This window comes from Rhinichthys klamathensis, unplaced genomic scaffold (genome assembly GCF_029890125.1).
Source record: "Rhinichthys klamathensis goyatoka isolate OS25496 unplaced genomic scaffold, OSU_Roscu_1.1 h1tg000101l_1, whole genome shotgun sequence".
In the NCBI taxonomy this organism is placed as follows: Eukaryota; Metazoa; Chordata; class Actinopteri; order Cypriniformes; family Leuciscidae; genus Rhinichthys; species Rhinichthys klamathensis.
In genome coordinates, this window is record NW_026606640.1 from 560,478 (window position 1) to 577,049 (window position 16,572).

The 16,572-nt window shown below is 37.8% G+C and overlaps 1 protein-coding gene across 2 annotated transcripts; it reads left to right on the plus strand.

Annotated features, from left to right (window-relative positions):
* Positions 1 to 383: 383 nt before the first annotated feature.
* usp42 (ubiquitin specific peptidase 42) lies at positions 384 to 15,840 on the plus strand. Of its 2 annotated transcripts, none has more exons than XM_056253052.1 (19): positions 384 to 578; positions 2,244 to 2,494; positions 2,623 to 2,832; positions 2,919 to 3,029; positions 4,071 to 4,170; positions 4,306 to 4,373; positions 4,552 to 4,622; positions 4,702 to 4,784; positions 5,045 to 5,156; positions 6,378 to 6,518; positions 6,607 to 6,707; positions 6,814 to 6,967; positions 7,076 to 7,714; positions 7,830 to 7,924; positions 8,469 to 9,401; positions 9,522 to 9,778; positions 13,479 to 13,648; positions 13,893 to 13,943; positions 14,054 to 15,840. In XM_056253052.1, exons 2-18 carry the CDS (start codon positions 2,254 to 2,256, stop codon positions 13,911 to 13,913), a joined length of 3,507 nt encoding a protein of 1,168 aa, XP_056109027.1. In that variant the 5' UTR covers positions 384 to 578; positions 2,244 to 2,253; the 3' UTR covers positions 13,914 to 13,943; positions 14,054 to 15,840. The 2 variants fall into 2 exon arrangements, with proteins under 2 accessions (XP_056109027.1, XP_056109028.1); XM_056253053.1 differs by lacking the exon at positions 384 to 578 and adding an exon at positions 719 to 1,291.
* Positions 15,841 to 16,572: the final 732 nt, after the last annotated feature.

Here is a 16,572-nt window from a genome sequence, read left to right on the forward strand (position 1 = left end):
TAAATTGTAATAATGTTTCACAATACTACTGTTTTTTTCTGTAATTTTGATCAAATAAATGCAGGCTTTATGGGCATAAGAGACTTCTTTCAAAAACATTAAAAATAGTAATCTTTCCAAACTGTTAACTTTAACTTACTTTAACTAACATACAATGAGGTTTTACATAGGGGGGTGGGAATCATTTTCATGGTAGATAGATATTGAGATGCCATAGCCTACCTTACGATCTGTTCTTGTGCCACCAACACCCATTACCCACTATTAGACATTAAAATCCGCCTCTGCAATAATATAAATGTGTACAAAACACTACTTCTCAGCATTTATCCACGGGAACTGCTTACATCAATGTTGTAAAAGTGGTATTGCTTTCCTCGTCGACGAGTTGACAGCAACAAAGATATTCAACTGCTTTGACGGCCCTTCAGTAAGGCCACATCCACACAACACTGGGTTGGCTGACATTACGAAAGTACCCGGATGGACCCGTGGGGAAACTACGTCATTGTTCACCGCCGGACGCTCTTTGGATTTTAGAATGGATGAACTCATTTAAATTAATCATAAATTTACAGGTACGTACATTATTTGAATTGGATATGATATATGAATGCTGCAGGTTATTTTTGGAGAGCGTGCGTTGTATGGTTTCGTTTATTGCGTGGCACGAAATTGAAAACACCGGGTTTCGCAATGAGTCTTACGGCGGCGTTGCCTTCTCGGCCACGGCACCGGTGAATTTTAAATACCGTGCCCCTCCTTTCTACCTGTTTCCGATTAAAGTCTAATTTTAGCTAATTAAAATGAGTGATTTTGTGTTGTTGATGTTTGTGAAGGGACACAGCACATATTTCAATATGATCTTTATTCACAGACAGCCTTCTGGAAGTGCGTGACCATGTTCATGCCGCCTTCCATCGGTATTGTTACGTTTAGCCGTTACCATGGCGTTTGTAGCTACAACACAGCGGTCTTTAAATCAGTCCGAATTTCTCGCGCCAACAAAAAAGGCGGCTAGCCAGTCAAATTTCACTCACAAGCATTTTACACGGTTTAAATAATACAACAAATACATTTATTGTTAGTATTTCGTGTTTAAATAACGTGCGGCAGAGGCCTAACTCCCATTCGAAGCCTTTAGCCGAGCACGCTAGATAACAGTTGGTGGACGTGCGGAGAGAGTGTGTACTACAGGATCATTTCCTCATACAAAAATCACACACGGAACCGCCACTGTAGTTGTTAAACTGTGTTTTGAGTGTCGTAGAGTCTGACGTCTTAATTGAAGGTACACACATTTGCTGGGGGTTTATCGTGGAATGTATTGATACGAGAGTTTACTGTAAACTAGCTATCATGAACTAGCCAAGGCAACGGGCCCATTCTGACGCTCAGCTCAATAGATCGACACACGCCGGCTACTACACCAATAGCGCTATATATTTAGCTTATTCGATCAATGCTTGATTGACTGTCCACAAGAAAATAAATATAGACAGTGTTTTGCGTACAAGGGCCGATTAGTGTGTTTAAAAATGCAGCGTTCACTTATGTTTGTGTGGTAACATTACTTTCACTTTGGCGCGATGTTTCACAGACATTTAACTCGTCTTTTACGCTTTCCTAGTGACTTTGGGTCTTTTTGCAAATCACTTATTACGAAGGTATCTGTCTGAGTCTGTTTTTCATAAAGTGGTGTAGTTTTTATGTTGATATTGATTTAAATAATATAGACTTAACTATAGACCTTAAACGCTGGCAAAAAAATGTAGTCACGGTCCTGAAAGGCAATATTTGATAAAAAAAAACTTAAACTGAGCCAAAAGATTACAGTAATGATGTAACACGCATTTACTAAGTGTACTGTAACATTAACGATTGATGTATATTTGGCCAATTGATTATTTTATTGTTCTAACCTGTTTAAAATTTGTTACACGTTTGACATTCGTTTGATGAATTTATCTGTTTGTTTAAAACTATATATGTTATTAGAGAAAGGTAAAGTCAGAAGCAGTTAACACTTTAGAGATATTCACATCTCAGCAGCAAAGCAACTTTTTGATAGTGAGTGATTTGCTTTCCTTTCAGGTTGGCTACCTGTTGCATTTGACACAAGACTAGCTTTATTTGCATGTGAAGTGGTTTTAAAGGCAGAAATTCAAATGCAAAATCTGCCTTTCTTGTCAAAAAAAAAAAAAAAAGATTGAGTTGACACACACATGTCTGTTTTTTCACAGAAAATGAATAATGACCATAGTTGACAAACCTCCAGAGAAATCTGACCTGGAGTCAGTGCGGTGCAAGCACTCCAGCTCCCTGACACCTTTCTCCTCCAGAGACATGGAGAGCAGTAGTTCGAGCTGGAGTGTTGGTCCTTCTGCCACTGAGCTTTCAAGAGCCAAGACTGCCTGTATGGCCCCGACCATTGGAGCGACTGTGAATGGTAGTAATAACACAGCACTCCAAGTCGAAAGGCCCAGAGAGCAAGGCAAGTGCTTGTCTTTACTGTTGATGTTAAAATGCTGCCCGTAGCACCACTTTTAAAATACAACAATAGGCTATGTTGTATTCTTGATGTGTAATGTATGTCTGTTTTTCTTCTTTTGTATCATGCAGTGGTGATGAACAGTGGGGATGGCATTGCTCTTCCTCAAAAGGTCCTGTTTTCCCCAGAGCGGCTCTGCTTGAAATGGAACCAGGGCCACCGCATTGGAGCAGGTCTCCATAACCTGGGCAACACATGTTTCCTGAACTCTACCCTGCAGTGTCTGACCTACACGGCTCCCCTTGCCAACTACATGCTGACCAGAGAGCATTCCAAAACATGTAAGTGTGCAAGATTTTTCAAGATTGCATGTAATACTTGTTGTAAGTTTGTTCTGATGTTGTACATGCTTTCTCTTTCCACGCAGGTCATGAGCCTGGGTTTTGCATGATGTGTACCATGCAGAATCACATCATCCAAGTGTTCGCCAACTCTGGAAATGTCATAAAGCCCATTAGTGTTCTTAATGAATTGAAACGTGAGTGCTAAGATTAACATTTGCTTTGAAATCATGTGACAAGATTACTATTTACCTGCTAAATGTACTTTTAAAGTGCTACATAAAAAACAAACTCCAAAAATGTACAATTCCAAATATGGTCCCAGAACACAATCAATGCTAGATAAGAGTTGAGTGTTAAAGGGTTAGTTCACCCAAAAATGAAAATTATGTCATTAATGACTCACCCTCATGTCGTTCCAAGCCCGTAAGACCTCCGTTCATCTTCGGAACACATTTTAAGATATTTTAGATTTAGTCCGAGAGTTTTCTGTCCCTCCATTGAAAATGTGTACGGTGTACTGTCCTTGTCCAGAAAGGAAATACAGACATCATCAAAGTAGTCCATGTGACATCAGTGGGTTAGTTAGAATGTTTTGAAGCATCGAAAATACATTTTGGTCCAAAAATAACAAAAACTATGACTTTATTAAACATTGAATTGTCTTCCGGTTCTGTCCGCAGTGACGCTGCTGACGTAAGACGTAACCAGAGAACACGTCAGCAGCGTCTTACGTCACCAGCGTCACTGCGGACTTGTGAATGCAGAACCGGAAGAGAATACAATGTTTAATAAAGTCGTAGTTTTTCTTATTTTTGGACCAAAATGTATTTTCGATGATTCAAAACATTCTAACTAACCCACTGATGTCACATGGACTACTTTGATGATGTCTGTATTTCCTTTCTGGACAAGGACAGTATACCGTACACATTTTCAATGGAGGGACAGAAAACTCTCGGACTAAATCTAAAATATCTTAAAATGTGTTCCGAAGATGAACGGAGGTCTTACGGGCTTGGAACGACATGAGGGTGAGTCATTAATGACATCATTTTCATTTTTGGGTGAACTAACCCTTTAAGGAAGGATCATTATCAAGGTTAAACCGTTCCTTAAAAAAATAAAAAGTAGCCACAGTGGGGTTTTTTGGAGTTAAGTTCTAAGGAATGGTGTTACCATTCTAAATGCTGAAGTATTTATAGCATTGTCCACTGACCTTTTGGTCTTATCCTCAGGGATAGGAAAGCATTTCAGATTTGGAAGCCAAGAAGATGCCCATGAGTTCTTGAGGTACACAGTGGATGCTATGCAAAAGTCCTGCCTCCCTGGAAACAAGTGAGTTCACACAATGCGGTTTTGTTGGCCAGTTTTATAAGGCATGAAACAAACATTCCTCATCCATCTGTTCATTAACTGTAATGACTGCATAACTTTATCCAGTTCAATACTGCATTATTTTCCTTTTGTCAGACTGGACAGGCAAACTCAGGCAACCACTTTTGTACATCAGATATTTGGGGGTTATCTGAGATCCAGAGGTAGGTCATCAGATTCTCGTTTGTTGTGAGTTGGTTTTGTTAGTTTAATTTGATCCTTTCTGAATTACACTTGACATCTTTAAATTTAGAATTTGTGGAAGGATGATATATTAAATCTGTGTTCCAGCTTTCTCCATCTGTTGCTACAGTTGTTAATGCACATTTCTTTTTTTTACAGTCAAATGTTTGAATTGCAAAGCAGTTTCGGATACTTTTGACCCTTTCCTGGATATTTCACTGGAGATAAAGGTGACTGAAACTTTTCGTCATTAATTTTCTTGAAGAAAGTCATTTTTAGAGTGTTGGTAATTCGTATGTTTATTTTCAGACGGCTCAGACACTCACGAAAGCATTTGAGCAATTTGTTAAGCCTGAGCAACTTGATGGGGACAATGCTTATAAATGCTCCAAGTAAGTTTTTATTGAATTTAATGTGCATATTTATACCACATCATTATATTGGCCAAAAATGTAACCACAATTCAATTTAGTATATGCATTCACCATACATTTGTATTCATGAGTTGCACACTCTTGAAAAGGCCCTTCTTTCAGTTTTAACCTCTTTTGACAAATTTTTGTTTTTCCTTTATGGAATTTGTCAGTGTGGAATAGTATTGTGTTTATACACTTTCACTCATGTTTACAGTAATACTCTTTTGTCTTGGTAGATGTAAGAAAATGGTTACTGCATCAAAGAGATTCACCATTCATCGCAGTTCTAATGTTCTCACTGTCTCACTGAAGCGGTTTACCAACTTTAATGGAGGAAAAATTACAAAGGTACACTGCATAAAGGTCATAACACAAAAGTTTAGTAGATAATTCTGAAAATGCATAATATCCTGGACAAACTGGTATGACTAGATCTTGGGCTGTCACTAACGATTTATTTGGTAATCGAGTAATCAGTCGATTATTTTTGACGAGTAATTGAGTAATCCGATATTTTTTTTGTGGTAGTAAAAATAGACCTACGCAAAGACCTAAGCCTTTAAAATGACTAAAAAGACATATAATAACAACGAGGCAATAATATTTGGTTCAAATAAAGTATCAAAAGCAAGTAATCATATGGTTTTATAGAGCAACACTGTTAAAATGCATAATACACATAATAATATAAACAATCATCTTATGTACATTATGTATTATAACAAATACATGCAGAGGGTGCCAACGGCCTGGTGTTACATTTTTCAGCAGATCTAAACCTTGTTTAATCTTGACCAAACGACATTTAATTAAAATGTTCTCTTAACCTTTCATATTTGTTCACTTCTTTATGATAGAAATGCTACAGCCACTGTCATTTCTTGAACAAGAACATGTGGACATCAAACTTTTATTATGAAATAGCGATGAACAGTTCGCAGGTTTATAAATGATTTACCTTACAAATTTGACGAAATGGCGCTCATTGTTTTCCCAGATGAACGTTATAAGGAACCCAAACAGCAAATGCAGAGATGGAGTGTGAGACGTGCTCTGTGCATGTAAATGATAACAGTTCATGTGAAGCAGCATTTATTGTGAACGGAGCTGCTCTGAGATGCATGTAAATAAAGTACATATAAATATATTAATCCTGCAGCGCATACATTTATTTAACTGAATTGCAGCCTTTGTGAATTCAAAGTAGCACTATACTATAGTATGGTTTTTAAATGGTTTTAGTACATCGTGCAGCCTATGAAAACGGTCTAATAATGCGTTTCATGGATACTTGTCTGTAGAATGCGCCACTTCCGGTATTTTGCCGGTTACTCGACACAGTAAATTGCAATTTGAGGATTTTTTTTAAATCGAGTACTTGAATTTATTCGAGGAATCGTGACAGCCCTACAATCATCCATATTTTTGAGATGCCACCTTGATGCAGGATCTTTAATAGGACTAGGTCAATGTGTTTAAATTGACAATTTAACAGCATTAAATTGCCATCAGTTTAATGCATTAACTTCGGCAGCCATAATTGGGATCCTTCTCATGCCTCCTTCACAGGATGTAAGATACACAGAGTATCTAGATTTGCGGCCATTCATGTCTCAGTCTCATGGGGAGCCACAAATCTATGCTCTATATGCTGTGCTGGTTCATTCTGGTTTCAGTTGCCATGCTGGACACTACTACTGCTACATTAAGGTTAGTTGTCATGTACAGACCTGCATCCTCTTTTATTATGTGCTTACAATGTCATTTATGTTTGAAATAATATGATCCTCTGTTCTAGGCTAGCAATGGGCAGTGGTATCAGATGAACGACTCATCTGTATCTCTCAGCGATATTAGAACAGTGCTTAATCAGCAAGCATACTTGCTGTTCTACATTAGGTAAAGGTTTAATTCACTTCTCATGACTCATATGGATCATTTGTATTTCTGGGACTGAAGGGTGTTTCTGAGAAGTCTCTTCAGAAAAATGCCTATTTTAATTCAGGTCACCTGATGTGAAAAATGGAAGTGACTTTAGCCAGATGAACCATACTCCAGGCCAGTCATCTCCACGACCATCCATTCCAATCAAGATGAATGGGCCTCAGTACACCTCCACATCCTTCATTGGTCCTCAGCTGCCACCTCATATGCTCAAGGTACTGCAAGACAGTAACACATTCAGACAAACTACAAATCAGCCCTGAACTCATCAGCTAGGTTTGTTTCTTCTCTTCACCTGGTAACTTTTTTTGTGTACTTTGCAGAACTCGTCGTACATTAATGGGAATGGTTCTTCAAAAGAATACCATGGTTGCTCCAAACCCAACAGAAGTTTCTGTGGTGTGACCAAAATAGGATCTGGCCTATCTCATACATCCTCTTCTGCATCCGCGTCCTCTTCTACTTCGCTTGTTCGGCCCACGGGCATTCCCGACTCATCCAAGAGGCCAAAGTTGACGTTTCTCATTGGTCAGGGCAAGCCTGTGAGACCGGCTCAGACTCAGTCAAGCCCTAATTGCTCTTTGTCGTCAGCCTCTCACCCTCAGCCCACATCCTCTAGCACCTCAATGTCTACCTCAGGCTTCCCACAGGTCAAGCAGGTCAATGGAACTCACTCTGGAGCTTCTTTCTTGGTTCCTTATGGTCAGGAATCATCTGAAGAATCCGACCAAGAGGCTGGAGCCTTGGAGAATGGATTAGCTAAGCCTCATCTTGCTCCCGAGATAAACAATGGGAATGGGGTAAAGGATGATGCCCAATCCCACAATTCCAGTTCACTGCCTCAGCTTACGTCGAAGACAAACGGATCTAATGGCTTTCATGTGTGTGAAAGTGGATCAGAACCTGCTCATAAATCCCAGAATGGCCTTCCCAAAGCCAATGGTTTTAATCATACTGATAAGGTACAAAATTTCAACTTTTATTTTGTGGTATGTTACAGTATATTATTTATACAGGCTTCATATTTTAATCTGGATATTTCTTTATTGAAGTATTTCTATTTATTATAATTTTTAGGTTATGGGCACTTCACATTCTTCATCCCAGATTTCTAATACGTCTGATAGTTCAGGACTGCAATTCAGCTTAAAATGTGAAAACAGTGAATCAAGGTGAGATGTGCACAGTTGTGATGCATAAATTCACTTGTAGCCATGGTTATTTTAGTAATATTTAAATTTTAGTTTGTTTTAGTAATTAGTGCTTTTGTCATATTTAGTTTTTTTCCTTTTTTAAAGTTAGCTTTATTTATTCCTTTATTTCTAGTTAGCTTTACTTTTTTATTTCAGTTTTAGTCATTTTAGTACTTCAACTTCAACTTATTTTATTTCAGTTAACTGCCTTTGCGACTTTTCCAATTTCCAATTTAAGTTTTTCATCTAATATTTAATCAGCTTTTGTTACATTAAAGAATATGATTTTTAAGTTTTAATTTTAGCTAACAATAACACTGCCTGTAGAATTACATTTTAATTAAAATTTTAGATAAATACTATGAAATTTTAATATCGACCATTTATCAGTTATCGGCCACAACATAAATGAACTGTATCAGCCAAAATTGTAATATTGCTAAATCACTGACACTTTGTTTTAAATTTTATCAAGTTTCTGGTGGAATAAACTTTCTTTGGGTTTTCTTTATTCATACAACAGTTCCAAACCGCCGAGTACTGATGACCAACCATGCTCCTCACCTTCAAACAAAAGGATGAACCCTCCTTCGGACGCTTTATCTCAGTCTGAAGTACATGTAGAGTCTGCACCTTCATCTAATGCCTCATTGGTCTCAAAGACTGCAGACACTGACCTTCATTGCCAGACAGCTTCAAAAGTTGAGTCGATTCCGAGCCGTGCCACCCATACAGCGGCTGGCACGTCAGACCATCAGGCCAACAACAGTCTCAACCTCCATATCGGTGATGGTCACACAAGTCCACACAGGTTAAAGGAGGTGTTCAGGTGCAGTGAAGGGGAAAGCAAAGAGTCAAAACCATCACACTTAGACAAGTTTGGCTCTGGAGATGGACAGAGGGTGGGTGAGGACGGGAATAAAATTTCAGAGCGGCCACACTTTTCATCACCCCTGAAGGACAGGGACCGGTACAGGCACCACAGGGAATATAGCGAAAGAAGCCGGAGCCGATATGGGTACAGTCATCGAGATAGCCGTCCCATCAGAGAGCACTCCTCCAGTAGAGACCGGCATCACAGAGATCGTGAGGTAGAGAGACACTGGGACAGATTCTCACACCATCGTCGAGAACACCACCACTCCCAAAGAAGACCCAGAGAGGAACGCAACTGGAGTAGAGATAGGAGGTTTGTGAGTGAATCTTATCGTCCTTCTGGACACCATAACAGGGATGGATATTCCAGTCACAGCAATCGTGGGGTGGAAGGTGCCCATGGAAGAACCGCCCATACAGTGAACAGTTCAAAAAGCAGACCCTCATCTTCCCGCTCTCTCAGCCCACTGTCCGGACATAACAAGCGGAAACGGAGTCCGTCGTTTGATACAAGAGAAAGTTCTGATGAATGCAGAGCGAAGAAATCCAAGAAGAAAAAGAGAAACAAAGACAAACACAGGCGAGTCATACTTTGCTACACCTTTCTTTTGATTTCTGATCTATTATTTGGCTTTGTGTGAGAATTTAAAGCATTGGGGGGAAAAAAGACTAGTTGATCATTGTGACTTTCTGCTTACAGGCACTCAGAGAGGGATCCATCAGAGGGAAATGAGGATAGCAGCTCCAAGAGACATAAGAAGAAGAAAAAGAAAAAGAGGAGGAGGGAGGATGAGGAGAGGCCACACACTGGGAGAGACAACGCTCTGAGGCGGGAAGAGCATGATACTAGAGCTAGGAATGGTGCAGAGAGAGGAAGTCAGCACCACAGCTCTGAGTTTCTCAACAACGTCCACCGAGACCATATGGAGGACCAGCAACAGCTCAATGGACAAAAAGGTGCATTAAATGGGGCTTTCGCACCGGGTAGTTCTAGGAACTAGCCACCAGAGTGGTTCCCCGAGAACTAATGGTTCCCCTAGGGCATTCGTAGGAACTCTGAAGTGACGTAAGCCGCGCTTGTTGTTGTGACTTATTTTCACGTCGCGGCAGACCTTTATTTTGACGGCGCTGAGAACGACTGAGCACACATCGCTTGCATCCTCAGTCTTCATTAGTTTGCGATCTGTCTAACGCTATTAGATAGAACTGTTATACAAAGAAAGTAGACGGTATATGAAAAGGTATTAGCGTATGCCGTGTGGTTGATGTCCAGTGTTGCTAGCTGAGCAAAAATACATAATCATGTTTCTCTTGGTCCCTTAAGCCCCGTTCACACTACACGCGACCAAGCGACGCGATACCATTCATTTCAATGGGGAGCTGGCGATTTCCGGCGACACGTGCGACAGCGACCGTTGGCGACCGGATGGGGCGTGTCTGGCGACGCGACAAAGTTGAGATCTGTTTAACTTTATGCAAATGAGGAGCGACTTTCGGGAGCGACAACCAATAGGAGCGGAGCGCGTATGATCCTTCTCCACATCATTGGATGTCATTCATAAATGTAACCAGTAGTGGGAACTCCCACTAGCGACCTCATCGCCAGCCACTGGCGACATGCAGCGACAAAGTCGCTTGTAGTGTGAACGGGGCTTAAGTGTTAAGGTTGAGAGGTCCATCTATCACTGTTTTCCATGTTTGTAGAGTTATTTTCTGGAGTAAATATAGAGGCTATAATCTGTGCAGGGCTTAAAGTATTCCGGGCGTGCGGCCGTGAGGAAAAAATTATTATTTTCGCATGCGATTCATTTTTGTCCAGCTTTAACGTGTTAAAATATTTAACGCAATTAACGCAGCATCCGTTCTTTCTGTCATCCTTTAGCTAGGGTTATGATCATGCTCTTATTCACGCAAATGCTTTAAACCACTCATGCGCGACAAGACAAAAGAGAACGCGCTGTCAGTGAATGTCCTCCTGACACACACACACACACGGCGCACAGAAAGACGCGCGCCAACATCGAGTTCTCTTTCGCGCTTGAACGAACAATAACACACACATGTATGCCAAAATGTCAGTTTTGTCGAGTATCCTCACAAGAACAGTCTTAAATGAGTTAAATAAAATCTTAAATGGAAGTAAATAGTAGTGAGAGAATGAGATGCGTGAGATCCTGTCAGCAGCTACAGATCTTAAAGTGACAGGAGCCATTAATTCTGTACGTCTGTCAGTAAAGTTAACCTAAAGAACAGAGGGAACAGAGAAAATTACTCGCTGCTCTTGACTAAAGAACGCTTGTAGCTTTGATAAGGATTAATCTATATTTCATTTATAATTTATGCAGTGCGGACTGTTTTATAACCTTATTCAATTTCTGTATGGTACAGGTAAATGACATTTATTATGGGTTTAAGTGAGGATTGTTTTAAGTTCACTTAAATTAAAAGTTTTTATATTTTTTGAAGCCTAATGTTTAAAATTTTAGGGGAAAATCATTTTCATCGAGACATCAGTAGCTATAATATTAGTGATACTGGCTTTCATTCATAAAAAGATGGCATTAAGATACAGCTGTAATACTTGAAAATAAATGGTGCCATTGAAGATAAGTCCATCTGCGGTGCGAACACGCCAAAATCCTGGAACTTCCACCAATAGTTCTAGGAACTATGAAAAGGTTCATCTGGTGCAAAAGCGCCTATTGTTAAAGGATTAGTTCACTTTTAAAAAAAACTTTTGCTGATAATTTACTCACCCCCATGTCATTCAAGATGTCCATGTCTTTCTTTCTTCAGTCGAAAAGAAATTAAGGTTTTTGATGAAAACATTCCAGGATTTTTCTCCATATAATGCACTTTACTGGGCAGCAAACGGTTCAAGGTCCAAAAGACAGTTTCAGTGCAAACTGCAAACTGTTCAAAGGGCTTTAAATGACACCAGACGATGAATAAGGGTCTTATCAAGCGAAACGATCGCTCATAAAAAAAAAAAAAAAAAAAAATTAAAGTTTTATAAGCTCAAATGCTTGCCTTGCTCTGTTCTGTCTTCGAACTTGTTCATCAAAATGAACGAATCTTTTTCTGAGTCAATTCGTTCATTTCGTTCGTTAAATGAATCAAATGACTCGTTAAATGAATCAAATGACTCGAAAAAAGATTTGTTCATTTTGATGAACGAGTTCGAACAGGAGAGTCACGAACGTGCATCACAGAACAGAGCAAGGCGAGAATTTGAGCTTATAAAACTTAAACTTTGTTATTTATTTTTGAAATGACCGATCGTTTCGCTTGATAAGACCCTTATTCATCGTCTGGAAACGTTTAAAGCCCTTTGAACAGTTTGCAGTTTGCACTGAAACTGTCTTTTGGACCTTGAACCGTTTGGTGCCCAGTAAAGTGCATTATATGGAGAAAAATCCTGGAATGTTTTCATCAAAAACCTTAATTTCTTTTCGACTGAAGAAAGAAAGACATGGACATCTTGGATGACATGGGGGTGAGTAAATTATCAGCAAAAGTTTTTTAAAAAGTGAACTAAACCTTTAATAGCTCAGGCATCTGGTTTTGACATTGATAACAAATATTGTAAATTGTCCTGAAACATTTGTCTATTGAGCATCAGATATGTGTACGTGTGAAGCATACTTCTGATTAGAACTTTTTTTTACACTTTCACATGTGTGAACGGCATCACAGAGATCGTGAAGTAGAGAGACACTGGGACAGATTCTCACACCATCGTCGAGAACACCACCATTCATTCACATGTGTGAATGTCACATTTGACTTCATTTACTAAATCAAAAGAGAACAAAGAAATGATTAAAGAATCATTAAATTTGCATTGTGACAATGTTTTTATGGCAACTAAACATTTTCCCCCAAATTATCATAGCAATTAATATAAGGGTTTTTGTGTATTACCATTTTTTCCAATGGTTATTATTATTATTATTAATAATGTTCTTGTCATTATTTTTAAATGTTAGAGATGCATTTTAAATTTTTTTCTTCTTTAATAAACACGGCTAAGAACTATTTAAATATACAATTTTATAACATTTACATTTTGCATTACTTTGCCGTAATGATAATTGCAGGGTGAGGTGCTTCATTTTCATTGAAATATTTAATCACTTTATTCTTAATATTACAAGTAAACAATGCTGTCTTTATTTGCCATAAAAATACTTTCTTAAGATGTGCATTATTATTATACAAACAGGGCCTTTTGAGTAATATGATTTATCTGGTTAAATGCAGAAATGGCAAATGTGTCAGCTCCATGTGTGCTTCATGAGGACAATGTTCACCTGGTGTTTGGTAAACCTCATTTGTGATTTAGATGATTTTTGAGAGCAGAGGCTTCTTGACGTTTGACATTGCATGGGTCCAAATTGAGCAGTCTCTTTCAGAGAGCTGACTGAAATGTTCCGGTAGACTCTGATGCATTCAGCATCTCTTTGGTTCAATTGGTTTGCTAGTGATTGACTACAATTTACAATCTTTTTTTCTCAGAAACCCTCTCCATCCTCACATACATCCTGTCACACACGTACACTTTTGATCTTGGCATGACTTTACACATTCACATGTAAATGTAATTTGGGGAAAAAATGAACTAATGGTCTTTGTGCAAATGTGTTTTTTTTTTCAGCTAATGGCTGTTACAGTGGAGGTGAACTTGATCTTTGTCATACTGGGATAGAAAAAGATGTGAAATACAAACATTTTGATCATGCTACCACTGTCAACAGCACAAAGACACTCTCAAATGGAAATGGAGATGTAGACGGTGTCTATCACAGGACCCTTTCAGATGTTGAAGTGAGTAGACTCTGTCTGAGAGGACATTTTATGATAACTCAAACACAAAAACACAGTATTCTAAGCAAATGTAGCCTTATTTCTAAAAAAAAGAATAACATTGTAATAAATGTAATAATCTTAAAGTAATTATAGTATTTGTAAAATGTATTTTTAAATACCAATTAAATATAAAATTATTTGATGTATATATATCATATATACATATATATATTCAAATCTGACTGATCTCTGGTTTTCACAGGAAGTCACACGTCCACATTAAAGGGAAATTGATTTCTTGATCATACTTAAGGTAAGAAATTGTTCAAAAATTTTATTTTTTTCTTTTTCTTTTTACTTATTTTGTGCAAAATAAGCTCAGTTTTAATTTTCTCGTCCCGTTTCTGTTTTGTTTTTGTTAAGACTCTGGAAACCACCCATGCAAGCATGTGAAAGACAGGAAATCTACAGCTAAAGTTCCTGACATGGTGCTTAACATTTAGAACATACTGTATTTTTACCACGAAACGATTTTTAAAGTTGCATTATTTTGTCTTTTTTGTTATTTTTAAGGCTATGGATTTTTTAGTACACTGTACATAAATGAACTTTGATCATGAAAAACAAATTATATATAAAGTTAATATATGCGATTTAAAAAAACAAGCCTGGAGCTTAACATCAGAATTGCTGCTCAGACATACAGACTCAGGATTTTCTCACTTGTGAAGATGAGACAAGCGCTCCCTTTAAGGATACTAACCTGGGAACGACAAGAACATTTATATGCTGCATCGGCGGAGAAAGACTGCTTGTCTTTTGACTTCAAGTTATGATGTCGCCATTTTCACATATCTGTTGAGAGAACTGTCTCAAAGGAGCAGCCTTTGCTATTGCTACATGTGCACTTACATCACAGTTAACCTGGACACACTTGAGGACATAAGATGTTTGCTTTGCTGTCTCTTGTACCTCTCCTTTTTTTAAGCATCTCACTGTATTACTCTCTGAAATTCCTCAATCACACCTATCTAGAATGCAAGTTCATTGCATCTTTTTTGTTTTTAATTCTCGCTGTTTAGTTTTCTTGAATCCACTTTGATTTTAGTCATGATAATACTGTGAATTTAAGTTGAACTGTACTATCAGTTGTTTGTTTTTGGTCCTGTATCAGGAGTTCAATAGAGACACTTTCTGTAAAGCCACTCGTAATGTAGACCATGTTCTCTTGAATGTTTGTCAATGTGTTTTTTTTTTTCTTCAGCAAAATGAAAAAGACATGACAATGGTTATATTCAGCTTCTTCATTTGACTGTAGCATGTCAAAGTAAATGTATACAGTGTACAATATGTTGAGTGAGAGGAAACAGCCTTAATGTCTGAAATTGTAATTTTCTCTCACTACGTTTACAATATTTTGTTGGAGTGAATGAACATGTATGTGACGATGAGAAGTATTTGGTTTTGTAAAAGATGGGGTTTCCTTTTTACACATAAAGAAGAATGACTTGTGGGATTTCTGTTTTGTGTGAAAAACATTTCGATTGATATTAAGGTGCAGTGGTTTTTGTTTTAGCTACATAGCATGCAGTCATGGCTTATTAAGACATACTTTTTCACATTTTATATACATCTACCCTGTACACAAGCAAACCAGGCTATAAGGATAATTTATTTACATCTCAATACAGTTATGCTTATGGGCAAAACATACAGAAAGCAGCTTACTGTAAAACCACACAAATCATAAATAGATTTAGAGTGCCCAGTACTTGCAAAGCAATAACATGCAAAACTGTTCATCTTATTGCTACTAAACTAATGCAAGATGGCCTCCTAACTACGTGATCTTTTTTTACAGCACCCTTCATTAATATTGCCGTCCTTTATAAATATGAGTAAAACAGGCTGTTTATCCTCTTCGTGATATATTCTGTATGGAGAAATTATCTTAGATCAAAGTATTCAAGGAAGGGGTTGCCAATACTTGTAACGTATTTTAGAAGATAATGCTTTATAATGCATTTTCAATTATTTAACTTTAGATTTTTTGTAAACATGTTGAATACAAGGCTGAGGATAAACAGTAAAGTTTTTTTTTTTTTTTTTTTACTAACTGTACAAATATTAAAGGTGCACTATGTAACTTTTTTTGTTTTGTTCAAAATTAACAAAATGTAAATGGGTCAATACACCAAATTTTCTCCTTCCATCACTCGTGTAATTGCAGTATCTGTCAGCAGGGACCCTAAACCAGCCCAAATCTTGACCTCTTTCTTCTGCCACGGCTGTTTTAGTGAGATGAACCTGCGGAGATGCAGGAAAGCAGAATACAGGAAGCAGACCTTTTGTTTGAATCTCAACATAAAATGTTTTATTAGGTCAGTTCTTGAGGTCATGAGTTGAGGTCACGTGGCTTGATTGACAGGACTGAGACCTGTATGTTCCATCTAAGATATCAGAATTCTGATTTACTGACACATACAGAGAGTTCTGAAATACAGTATTAAGAGCATGCTGCATATTTACCATGAAAAATGTTAAGCAGAATATAAGTGAGGACATTTTACTTGTTACATTTTTGTAATAATACAACATAACATATGCCTATTAAAAAACATAATAAAACAGGTATTCAATTTTAAGCCTTAAATCTCAGATGGTTTGGTTGCATATCATTATGGCTTATCGCTAACAGGTAAAATTAGAAAAGGAAGCGGTACTGTTTTGTCATAAATAATATTCTCTTTATTTCACTTTGATTAGTATTGCTGCCCTTCATGGAACTGGACAGTGATGATAACAGGCAACTTTGTTCACTTTAAACTAGCTGAAATTATAGAGAAAGAATGGTTGATTTAATGTGTATCATATGGATTCATGTTCTAACAGTGGACAGCAGAATCAGTGTGATGAGTGTATCTACGAGTATTTCCTTTATG